This window comes from Perissodus microlepis, chromosome 3 (assembly GCF_051167445.1).
Source record: "Perissodus microlepis isolate ML-2025 ecotype Zambia chromosome 3, ASM5116744v1, whole genome shotgun sequence".
In the NCBI taxonomy this organism is placed as follows: domain Eukaryota; kingdom Metazoa; phylum Chordata; class Actinopteri; order Cichliformes; family Cichlidae; genus Perissodus; species Perissodus microlepis.
Genome location: NC_140463.1, coordinates 20,421,362 through 20,434,006, shown reverse-complemented (window position 1 = coordinate 20,434,006; position 12,645 = coordinate 20,421,362). Strand labels below are relative to the sequence as shown.

At 41.2% G+C, this 12,645-nt stretch overlaps 2 protein-coding genes across 2 annotated transcripts; both read left to right on the top strand.

The window, feature by feature from the left end:
• Window positions 1-6,692: 6,692 nt before the first annotated feature.
• On the top strand, window positions 6,693-9,484 carry LOC146390475 (uncharacterized). Its single transcript, XM_084921616.1, has 2 exons — window positions 6,693-6,762; window positions 8,592-9,484. Exons 1-2 carry the CDS (start codon window positions 6,693-6,695, stop codon window positions 9,482-9,484), a joined length of 963 nt encoding a protein of 320 aa, XP_084777742.1.
• Window positions 9,485-10,637: 1,153 nt separating this feature from the next.
• Window positions 10,638-12,117, top strand: LOC146390474 (uncharacterized). Its single transcript, XM_084921604.1, has 2 exons — window positions 10,638-10,686; window positions 11,204-12,117. The coding sequence occupies exons 1-2, from the start codon at window positions 10,638-10,640 to the stop codon at window positions 12,115-12,117; spliced, it is 963 nt and encodes a 320-aa protein (XP_084777730.1).
• The last annotated feature ends 528 nt before the right edge of the window (window positions 12,118-12,645 follow it).

The following is a 12,645-nucleotide window of genomic DNA, read 5'->3' as shown; positions in this document are numbered from 1 at the left end:
CTCAGGAATTCACATGATAAGGTGGGGCCAGGTTTCACAATGAACACACCCGAAACTCTGGCTGATTGGGACCCACACCCAGTTTCACACCTTGGCTCAGGCGATTAGAGGATCATCAGGGGGTCCTTTTGTCCCTCTGTAGGGGGATACTCCCACTAGGTTTATATCTGGGACTCTCCAGACGCTTTTCTTTGCAAGCTCCTTTGACTACGATGACCTGGATGACTGAGAACCTTCACAGACAAACTTTCTGAATCCTTTATCATCTGCAACTGAAAATAGTTGTGGATGATTACTATACCTTTCTAATGTGACGTTGTTGTCCCTGGCTCTCTTTCTCTCTCTCTCCCTCCCGCTCTGTTCCTGTGCTACTGAGAGTGTAACTACCGCCCCTCCCCCCTCTGCCCAGCGCAAGCACAAGACTCGTGCGCGGAGTGAAGCGGAAAAAAAGTGCGAGAGAGGGTGAGAGAAAAAAAAACAAAAAACAAAAACAGAATAAGGAGTCGGCTCGCGTCGTTCACTTCAAAGAGCCATTTCGTTCGCAACCGACATATCACTAATTTGCTGGACAACAAATCACTTACACTGGAGACAACAGTTTCACCAGTTGCTCATGGGACAGTGTTTTGTTTTTTTTTTGTTTACATTTCAATTGCATCATTGGCTGTTACGAAAAACTATATTTATTTTTTCTTTGTTATAATGCTATTTTCTATTTTGTTATTCCTAACAAACCAGCAAACCATTTTCTGATCACTCGCAATACTGTAATAGTCTTTCTATCTCAGTTCTTTGTTCAGTCTATTATGTTAGGCCCCTATATTAAGTACTGTGTGCCAGTAGCAATATTAATCTTGTATACGTAGTCTTATTTTTGGAAAGTGCACTGTGTCATTACCACAGATCTATTTGTGCCAGAAAATATTACATTGCATTCAAATATAAAACTCCGAACATACCTTGATTTGAGAAAAATAAATCAAACAGGAAACTAGTAAATTATTAAAAATGCACCTTGGAGAATTCAAAAAAAGGATTCATACCATAAAACACAGTTTTACCACAGTTTTTGTACATGAGGTGATATCACTTTTCAAGAAAAATGTAAAGTTTTAATCTATACATCTGCTCCACTTGTGTGCTATGTAGCTTTTCTTTCTTTTCCAGACATGCGAACCAAACTCTCATCCTCGAACAGCTCTCTTTTTCAGCCAAACCATTCCCTGGTGATGTCTAACCATCTATTCTACATCAACTGTCTGACCACCAGACCCGGCTCTTTCATCTTTACAGCATATCTTCCCTTCAACATCCTCCTCTTTCCTCTTTGCATCCTCATCCTCTATCATGGTCTCCAGCAATGGTGGAGAAAGCGCTGCACCTCCTCAGCAGTTGTAATGAGTCACTCTGACAGCTTCACCTATCATGTGGTTGTCATGGAGCTGATTTGTAACTTGGGATGTATTTTTGTGATTCATGGTATCTATTCATATGATACAAGTGTAATCATGATGGGTTGCTATTTTATTAATTTTACCTGGTTTGGAGAGACATTTTTCCATATCCTGACATCTGTGGAGCGCTATCTGGCTGTGCTTTATCCCATCACTTATGTGAGTCTGAAATATGAAAGAGGGGTCAGAATCAGAAATATCTGCATTGTCTGCATTTGGCTGCTTTGCTGTGTGGGGACAGCTCTGGTAGAGGTAACAGACTTGCTCGTAAACCTAATGTTTAGCCTTGTGGTGTTATGCTTCATCATCAACTCCTTCTGCAGCCTCTCTGTTCTCTTCGTTTTGATACGTCCAGGCCCAGGAGAGCAGAGTGCGAACAGGGAGAGGTCAATCAAACTCAGGGCATTCTACACTATTCTGGCCATACTGGGAGCACAGGTGGTGAGGTTTGTGGGGGGTCTAGCTTGGGGTGTGGCCAACATCTCAGGCGGAGCAAATGCCTGTGTTATACATTTGTCTGATCTTTTTTTTAATGTTCCCAGCAGTCTGGTGTTACCTTTGCTGTTTCTTTACAGTGAAGGCAAGTTTTTGCACTGTAAGAACAACAGCCAGTGACTCAGAATACTATATAATAAAAAGGCATCTCTCATGACAGCAACCACTTAGAATGTGCAATGTATAACTGTCACTAAAAATGTTTTAGGCCAGAAATGTTTAAACACTTTCTAGTTTGTTCCTCAAGTACTCTTTCATCACTGAAAGAGTGGCCACTGACCTGTAGGTGTAACTAGACTGCAAAGTAAAGATTTCCCATCGATTTCACACAACGAACACATGTCTACATGATCTGCATTGTTTGCTGTTCATATCTAATTACAGTGAATTATAATAGTGGAGATCACACATGAACTGGGAGAAAAACCAGGGGAAGACAGTAAATGGCCTCTAACACCATTTGCATGAGTCACCTGCCCTGCCCAGTAAATTAAACCATTGCCACCAGTATATAGGTACTACATGGTACGACATGGTATTGTTGCATTTGTATTTTTAAGAGCTGCCGTCATTAATTTATATTTTAAAATCTTTTTAGTTTTTTGTAATCACAAATTGATAATTATGATTCAGTGGAATGATGACATCCATGGTGGTTGCCTTTAACATAAATGGTAGGTTTTGAAAATGCTACTATTTTCTTTGCTCTGTTGAATAATGTATTTTCTGTTAATATCTTACTCATGATTACACAACAAAGAAACATAGTTTCCATAGATGTGCATGATTTGTAACAGTTTTGAACATGTTAACTTAAAAAATTAAATAAAAAAATACAGTCAGTAAAATGTAAGTATTATTGTGATGTATCACCACATTGCACTCACAGGTATGATTAAAATGAAGTCAATACCCACAGAAACATTTTTGGTTCTTCAATGTCAGCATCATCCAAAGTATATGCCACTTGAATTTGGGAAATTTCTTAAACCAATTTACTGAAGGTATCAGTGTTTTGAAAAACAAAACAAACTAACAAATAAAGAAAAGAAAAAGACTTAGACACAGTTTGTATATCTTATTTAAGTTTACCGATATTACAGATTTTAATGCAGGATGGTAAGAACAATAGAAAGATTAACATAAACTCACCACTTGCACAGATGTTATTTAATATATTATGTCCTGAAACTGTTCATAAGTTTTGTTAAAGAACTAATCAAAATGTATTGATGAGTCCTCAAACATGGTGACTTGAAATTTGATACCAGCAATGTGCGAAAACACTCTTATGATGTTCTTATGTTTCAGGTACATGGGCCAGACGTGACCTGGTACCAGGTGGGTCTGGAGCTCCTGTGTCTATGTGCACACCCAGAAACTTGAAACTGGAGACCCTTTCCATGCACTCCCCGTTGAAGCTGACAGGCTGCAGCTCAGACTTCCTCCTTCTGAAATCAACTACCAGTTCTTTTGTCTTGTTGGTATTGAGGTCCAGGTTGTTATCTACACACCAATCTGACAGCCTCTGAACTTCAGCTCTATACGCCGTCTCATCTCCCCCAGAGATGAGCCCCACCACGGTGGTGTCATCTGCAAACTTGATGACTGCGTTGTCTGGGTGGGAACTAACACAGTCATGTGTGTACAGAGTGTACAGTAGGGGACTCAGTACACAGCCTTGTGGAAAGCCGGTGTTAAGGCTGAGGGCTGAGGAAAGATGAGGCCCCACTCTAACTCTCTGTACACGGTTTGAGAGGAAGTCTCTGATCCAGCGGCAGGTGGTAGAAGGAAGTCCAATTTCCAGCAGTTTAACTATTAGTCTGTCAGGGAGTATCGTATTGAAAGCAGAGCTAAAGTCAACAAAGAGCAGCCTGGCGTAACGGCCCTGCACTTCCAGGTGAGAGATGGTGGTGTGGAGCGTTGTAGGAATGGCATCTTCAGTTAATCTGTTAGCTCTGTATGCGAACTGGAGCGGGTCGAGGTTGGTTGGCAAGCAGGACATGATGTGACGTCGGACCAGTTTCTCGAAGCACTTCATTATAACAGGTGTTAGAGCAACTGGTCAGTAGTCGTTGAGGCTGCTAATGTTAGTACGCTTTGGCAGTGGGACAATTGTGGCTGACTTTAGGCATGGCGGGATGCAGGACTGGGACAGTGAAGTGTTGAAGATCTTAGTGAAGACCCCAGCCAGCTGGTCTGCGCACTCTTTAAGGACCCTTGCGGTTACCCCATCTGGTCCGGTGGCCTTCCTGGGGTTCACTGCCCTCAGTGTGCGCCTCACCTCATATTCCTGCACTATGAGGCTTGGGCTGCTGCTGCTGTCCGATGTTTTTGCTGCTGCTGCCTCTGGTCCCTTCACCTCAAAGCGTGCGAAGAAGTGGTTCAGCTCCTCCGCAAGCGCCGCGTTACCCTCAGTCAACGTGGTATTGCAAGGTTTGTAGTTGGTTAAGTGCTAAACTCCCTGCCATACCTGTCGCGAGTTGTTGTTGCTGGAGTGGTCTTCGAGCCTTCTCTTGTACGCTGCCTTGGCTTCTCTGATGCCTCTTTTCAACTCAGATCTGGCTGCACTGTAATGCATACCATCACCGGATCTAAAAGCGGCGTCACGTTGCTTCAGCAGGACCTGGACCTCTTTAGTCATCCAGGGTTTCTGGTTGGAATACACCCGGAGACGTTTGTCCACAGTGACACTGTTGACAAAGAAGTTAATATATGAGAGCACTGATGTTGTGTGCTCTTCAAGGTTCTGATGTTCGAACACGCTCCAGTCCGTGTTTTCAAAACAGTCCTGCAGCTGATGTGATGCACCTTCTGGCCAGGTTTTCACAGTTTTTGTGACTGGGGGGGCTCTTCTCCTAACGGGAGTGTATGCAGGGATCAGCAGCATGGACATGTGCTCTGACAAACCTAGATGTGGTAGAGGGGTTGCTCTGTAACCTTTTTGGATGTGGCTGTATGCTTTATCCAGTGTGTTTTTCCCCCTCGTTGCACATTTAATATGCTGTTCAAATCTGGGGAATACTGACCTTAAATCAGTATGGTTGAAGTCCCCAGCTATAATGTGCACTGCGTTTGGATGGGAATTCTGCTGATTGCTTATTGTCTTGTGCAGCTTTTGTTCCTGCCAGAGGCCCGTGCACCTGCTGGTTCTGTTTTGTCCCTGCCAGAGGTCCCCGCACCTGCTGGTTCTGTTTTGTCCCTGCCAGAGGCCCGTGCACCTGCTGGTTCTGTTTTGTCCCTGCCAGAGGTCCCCGCACCTGCTGGTTCTGTTTTGTCCCTGCTAGAGGCCCGCACACCTGCTGGTTCTGTTTTGCCCCTGCCAGAGGCCCGCGCACCTGCTGGTTCTGTTTTGTCCCTGCCAGAGGCCCGCGCACCTGCTGGTTCTGTTTTGTCCCTGCTAGAGGCCCGCACACCTGCTGGTTCTGTTTTGCCCCTGCCAGAGGCCCGTGCACCTGCTGGTTCTGTTTTGTCCCTGCCAGAGGCCCGCACACCTGCTGGTTCTGTTTTGTCCCTGCCAGAGGCCACCGTGCCTGCTGGTCCTGGTCCTTGTGTCCGCTGCAGGGTCCGAGGTGCCCGTTCAGCAGCCAGCCTTCGCTGGGGGATCCGAGGGGCCTCATCTGCCTCGCCTGCAGCAGCCTCCTCTGCCTCGCTTGCAGCAGCCTCCTCTGCCTCGCCTAGTCTATCCTCTGCCGCCTGTACACCACTGTCCAGACCAGTTCGGCCTGAACCTCCTCGCCTTTGCCGGCCACTTTCCAGGCTTTTAGCTGGCCGTCATCGCCGTAGAGGTCGGCCCCCTGAGCGAGTTCTTCACCGCCGCTGGCCTCGCAGCCGGCCCCCGGACCTGCTTTCTCGCTGCCGTTGCCCTCCGTGCGGCCGGCCCTCGGACCAGCTCTGTTGCCACCGCTGCCCTCTGCGCGGTCGGCCTCCAGACCCGTTTTGTCTTTGTCGCTGGCCTCTTGGTTGGCCACCTGAACTGCTCGGACTCCTGTGCCCCTGAACTTTTTTGTTGATAGACTGATGTTTGACCCAGTTTTGTCTCGCTCTTGGTTGTCATGTATGTCTAGAATCTTGCTCCTTGTCCTTTGTCTCCCTCCTGTCTTCCATTCCCTGATTACTTCCCTGTGTATATTAGCCCTGTGTTTGCCCTTGCTCAGTGTCGCGTCGTACCCTCACATTATCTGTGTGTTCCGTCTGCCTGCCTGCCTAGTTTATTTTTGTATTCTCAGTTTAGTTTAGTTTCTGTTCTGTTGCTCCAGCAATAAAGCTGTGTATTTTGAGTTCACGTCTGCCCCGAGTCCTGTATTTTGGGTCCTCTCTCCCTGCCTGCCCGCACACAGCCATGACAACTGGGGTCTATCACACCAGGCAAGACCCCCAGGTGCAGGCTATTTAAAGATGACCCTGAGACAATCCTGCACATAACAGCAGGGTGTAGGATGCTTGCAGGCAGGGCATATATGGAAAGCCATATTGTACAGGAACATCTGTGCCAAATACATAAAGGTCAAAATGGGAGATGCCCCCTAGGGTGGTGGAAATGACCAAGCTAAGATCCCGTGGGACTTCCAGATACAGACGGACAAAATGGTGATGGATAACCAACCAGACATAGTGATGGTAGACAAACAGAAGAAGACGACCGTAGTGATAGATGTAGCAATTCCCAGTGACGGCAACATCAGAAAGAAGGAACACTAGAACATTGCGAAATACCAAGGGCTCAGAGAAGAGGTCGAGAAAATGTGTAGGGTGAAGGTAGCAGTGGTTCCAGTGGTAATCGGAGCACCAGGTGCGGTGACCCCCAAACTAGGTGAGTGGCTCCAGCAGATCCCAGGAACAGCATCGGAGATCTCTGTCCAGAAGAGCGCAGTCCTTGGAACAGCTAAGATAGTGCGCAGGACCCTCAAGCTCCCAGGCCTCTGGTAGAGGACCCGAGCTTGAGGGTCCTCTCTTGCCCGCGGGGAATTAAAAAATATATATATATATTTAACCTCCTAGGACCTGGCGTCCACATATGTGGACATCACATTTTGGGTTATTTAGACCAAAATACTCAATTTTGCTCTGCAAGGGCTTGATATCCACTTACGAGGACATTATACTGCTACTGTTCTATCAAAATATGAAACGAATATCCTCATATGTGGCTCTTATTTTTCTTAAAAACAAATATAAGGTAAAAAAAAAAAATCTGGTAATTCTTTGTTTTTACATTAATCGGGCCCCAATGTGCCCAAATATCAAAGAGAAATTAAAAATGTATGTCGTGGAAGAGTTTGGGTCTTAGGAGGATATATATATATATTCACATGTATCTGTAATGTGTAATGTGTACTGTAGTAGCTCCTTTGTTAAGTGTTTATTCATTTGTTATTCATTTGTCTTTGTCATTTTCAAATATTTTTCTAATGCAAATAAGAAATATATTTGAATTGAACTTTGAGTTAAGGGAGAAGAGAGGTGGGGTGCTTATACACAGCAGGTAATACTTATTTGGCACAAATATTCTACAGGGAATCTGCACAGGGAGAACTATTATAAAAACTCACTGATTAGGTTGGTATTTTTTTGTTTCCAACGACTATATATATGTTTTATCTGACTACTATTCAATGATTTTGGAAAATCAATACTAACTAATTCTACTACTTCTTTCATTTAGTTACAAAGATATATTTATCTAACTGTAACCACTTTGGAGGCAAAGCAACAACATTAATGATAATGATGATACATTAAGTTGTTTTTGCAAATATATCATGAACAATTTATCTACACACATATTCAAATAATAGAATTCATTGTTATTCTAGCAAGTTTTTGAATGAAAGTGCTGTTTTCACTGTTTTTGTGTAAAACTTTAAATTAACTGGCTTGACATGATAATTTGTACAATCTAAGTCAGATGCATTGTTTCTGCATATGTGCTGATTACAGTCAATGAAGACGTACAACACTTCCCTACAAAAAATTTTTGTTTGGGGGTAGTGATGGGGAATAATCAGGCTCAATATTATGGTATACAAAATCAAGTAATTTGTAAATGATTAGGTTAATATGTTTTGAGTTATAAGTCAAAACATATTTTTCTACCAGTAGAAAAATTATGTTGTCACCCCTGAAAAACACAGTTGAAATAAACATATTTCCTAAAAATTAACCCATGTGACATGTTGGGAATGCTGACAACGTAAGCAGAATTTTTTCTTGAACATATTACATTTGATTAAGTTTTGGGGTTGATGAATTTCTATCAATGAATTAACTCCTCATGACATGGACAATCAAGACAAACACATTTAAATGTGAAAACTGTGAATGACACAAAATATCTCCAAATTATATCTCAATTTGACAAAATTTTACATAATTTCTTTACTAAAAATTAAAGCAGGAATGTTTGCCCAGGTGGAAGGATCTCCAGACTTACACACACACAAAATAAATACATTTTACAATAATGTGTATTATTGTATTTTATATTACATTAATGTGGTGCGAGATCTGCCCATGTTACTGCCTAACATATTTGAAGAGGAGAGGTTTCACATTTTTTAGATCAACACAAATGGATCCATCAGTGATAGATTTACTGAGTTTGATCAAATTTGATTGTCATATCTTTTTATTTTCTTACAGATATGTCACCAGACTCATTGAATGACTGCTTTCTTCATCCAAACCTTTCCTCCATCAATTCCAATTTACCTTTGACCTTGAAGTACTTTGTCTCCAGTCCAAGCTCCATCATCTTTACTGCATTCAGCATCACCAACGTCTTCCTCATTGTCCCGCTCTCTATCCTCATTGTCTATCATGGGATCCAACAAAAGCGCACCAATTCCCCTTCAGCAACGTGTCACTCTGACATCTTTACCTACCACATGACCATCCTGACACTTATTGGTGTTTTAGGGTGTATCCTCTGCTGTCTCGGTATCAACAGTGTTCATTTCAACACAGTGGAGGCAGGATTTTATCTTTATACTTTCTCAGTCTATGGTGAGGTTTTCTTTCAATACCTTACCTGTGCGGAACGCTACTTGGCTGTTGTTCATCCCATCACCTACCTCAGCCTGAGAAATGAAAGAGGGATCATGATCAAAAATATCAGCATTGGCTGCATCTGGATGCTGTCTCTTGTATTCACTGTTTTAATGATGGTTCAAGAACTGGTCATTATTTTGAATTTTGTTATCGGGTTTTTATCTGTAACCATCATCAGCTACTTCAGCTTTTCTGTTCTGTGTATTTTGATCCGTCCCGGCCCAGGGGAACAGGGTGTACATAGAGAGAGGGTTGACCAATCAAAGCTGAGGGCATTCTACACCATGGTGGCCATACTTGGAATTCTACTGTTGAGGTTTTCTTGGGGTATTTACTCGGTTTCACTCTTCCTGTCAAATGAAGGTGCTCATTGTACAGCAACAATAAGTGGTGTCTGGTTTAATCTGCCCTGCACTCTGGTGTTACCTGTGTTGTTTCTATACAAATCGGGCAAATTTGTGTGTTTCAAGAATGACATCCAATAATAAGAGCTCTTTCAGTCTAATAACAAAATTGTAACATATTAAAGTTTATAAAAAATAGTTCATATATGAGTCCTGGAGTTAAAGAAACAAGAGCAATGTTAATGTGTAGGATTTTCTTCCCCCTCTTCGTGCTAACTTTAATTAATCAACCTGTACACATCATGTATAAAGACAAAAAAGTTTGGTTTTAGTTTTTCACTCTGATAGTAGTTGTTTCATACAAATAACACTCTTGATTCTTGAGCAGCTTTGTAGGGAGGTATTTTAACACATTATAAGCAGTTTCCTAACAAAAACATATGCACTGAGGTCATGAAGGCTATTTCACATTTACGAGACTGTCCTCATAACCTTTAAAAATCAAGTGTAGTCCAAAGATTGTCCTAAACCTGCATGCACATACACATTTTTAATTCCATTAATTACATATTCTTTTAATTCCAAGGACGTCATTTATGGATGAAATGGAGTGAATTTTTAGCCTTGGTGGTGTTAAGCAGTCTGACTTTATTTCAACAGGTTTTCAAAATTCTAAAATAACTATTGTGCAATTTGTTTGTTTAACATTTTGGCAGACATTAATTTGACATGATGGCTAAATGTGTACATGAATGATAAATTTAAGAAGCATTTGAAATAAAGTAATACATGCAGGGATTTTCTGACCGTAATAAACTGATACACAAAACGTTCTGTATCACTTGTATACACACCATTAAGTTATTACTAATAGTGTGTATTCATGAAGTGTTTCTATTTTGGTCTGCAAATAAACCTTTTTACACTTTATTGCACAGTTGAGTTGGTTTGCTCTTTTGGGTCAGTTAACTGTAAAACATGACAGACATTACTTTACAGAAGAGATCTGTACTTATATAAAAGACAGTTTATATAAATCCTCACTTATCTATTGATCTGTTTTTAAGAGGCCACTCATTTTACATTACGTTATTGCTTTTATGCAAATAAATCTCATTTGAATTGAACGTACATACATAAAAAGACATGGAGTGGTGCTGCAATATACAGCCAGTACATCCTATCTGAGGCAAGTACACACAGATACAGATGAAGAAGGCCTGGAGACTGATTAGGTTGGTGCTTTTTTTTAATAGTCAGGCATGTGTAATTAACTGCATTGTGAAACACTAAAATGGACACAAATGATGGTTGGACACTTACAGAACCTGCCAGGGAAACAGGTAAGGGAAACTCCACCGAATTTACATCTGAATCAGTTTACTTATAATTACTATGCAATCCAGTTCCAACATGCTTTCCATGACTTTGTGGAGGATCTTTAAAGGGGTGAACACAAAGGAATGCAGTAACTACTGATCATGGCATGTCAGTAAAATCCAGTGATTTGTAATAACAACAGGTGAAATCATTAGCCATTAGCAATGCACAGTGTGTTCCAAGTTAAAATTTCTTGTTATTTCCTCCCTCAACACCTTTATTTCATCTACATAAAGTTGCTGCTTGCTTATGAGTTTCTCTGCAGTCAGAAACAGAAAAGCATGCTCCAGTTATATTATATAAATAGATATTATTTTTGAATGGGACTTAAAAATGGAGCTCCGATAGTCATCCAGACTTTAAATTTTGAGTTGCAATCTGTGAGTCTTTGGCCTCTCTTAAACAGTTTAACTTTAAAAAAAAAAAGAAAATCAGAAGTAGTGATATTTGACAGAATCTGTTCTTTTTTTCCTCTTTTAGATATGTCAATAAACTCATCTTGCCCTTCCAATGAATCCCTTCTGGACTTGCAGCCTACCTCAGTCAGCTCTTACATACCGCCATTCGTGCATTGTCTTTTCTCCAGACAAGATTCCTTCATCTATACATCTGCAGCTATTAATAATGTCATTCTCCTCCTCCCACTCTTCATCTTCATCCTCTACCATGGTCTTCAAAAATGGCAACAAAAGCGCTCTACATGTTCTGCAGCAACGATAAGTCACTCTGATAGCTTCACCTATCACATGGTCATGATTGAGCTGATTGGTGTCTCTGGCTGTATCCTCATCTGTTGTGGTATCTACACAAAGGATTCACGCATGATAGTATTGGGGTATTTCTTAATTTATTTCAACTGGTTTGGACAGATTTTCTTTCATACCCTTACCTGTATGGAGCGTTATTTGGCTGTAGTTCATCCCATCATCTACCGCAGCTTGAAAAATGAAAGAGGGATCCAAATCAGAAATATCAGCATTGGATGTGCCTGGTTGTTTTGCTTTGTAGGGATCGGTTTAGTCATGATACAACATTTTCCCACCATATTGAATCTTGCCATTCCGTTAATATCATTATGCATCGTCACCTTCTGTAGCATTTCGGTTCTCTGTGTTTTGTTTCATCCAGGCCCAGGAGCACAGGGCGGGAACAGAGAGAGGGTTGATCAGTCAAAGCAGAAAGCATTCTACACCATAGCAGCTATACTAGGAGTTCTGATGTTGAGATTTACTTTTAGTCTGACTTGGGCTTTACTGTATGTTGTAGAAGAAAATAATAATTGCATGATGTTGATGTTTGAAATCTGGATTAATTTACCTAGCAGTTTGGTGTTACCTCTGCTGTTTCTACACAGAGCAGGAAAATTACTGTGCTGTAAGAATAACGCACAGTGAGGGTAAGATGAAAAAAAAAAAAATGGAACAGTCACACTTATCCTAGCGTCAAATTCAACCTGATTTAAAAGAAATCACACATATCCTTCCACTAGTTTTTTGTTAGGTAATACCATTTAGACTGCTTTAGCTGATGCATCAATCCAATGTCACCGCATAAGCATGTAATGGTCACGCCGGTCCACCATGTCCATTTCACGCTTTGGATAGGCAAATCAGAAGCTGCATTACCAGCGTTTATAGTTGCATTCCAGGTTATGAAAATATAATTAATAATTAAACATGTTTGTTGTTGTTACTGTAAAAATATAACTTTTTTCTACTCTGATTTTATGTTTTCGTCTAAATTCAAATCAATTGTGTTAATACGGTATGCCAAAAGGAAAAAAGATAACAGCTAATTCAGACGTAAAAGGAAATTATACTAAAGTGCTTTTAAAGGTGAGATGTAAATGTAAAAAAAAAAAACGAAAAAAAAATAAAAATATTACAACACTCCCAAATTTCCCAGTCATTTAGGGCAATTTA

Coding starts and splice junctions, on each gene's coding strand:
- LOC146390475 (XM_084921616.1), top strand. CDS start 6,693: ATGTGTAGGGTGAAGGTAGCAGTGGTTCCAGTGGTAATCGGAGCACCA. Junction 6,763..8,591: donor TGCGGTGACCCCCAAACTAG/GTGAGTGGCTCC, acceptor ATTTTCTTACAG/ATATGTCACCAGACTCATTG.
- LOC146390474 (XM_084921604.1), top strand. CDS start 10,638: ATGGACACAAATGATGGTTGGACACTTACAGAACCTGCCAGGGAAACA. Junction 10,687..11,203: donor AGAACCTGCCAGGGAAACAG/GTAAGGGAAACT, acceptor TTCCTCTTTTAG/ATATGTCAATAAACTCATCT.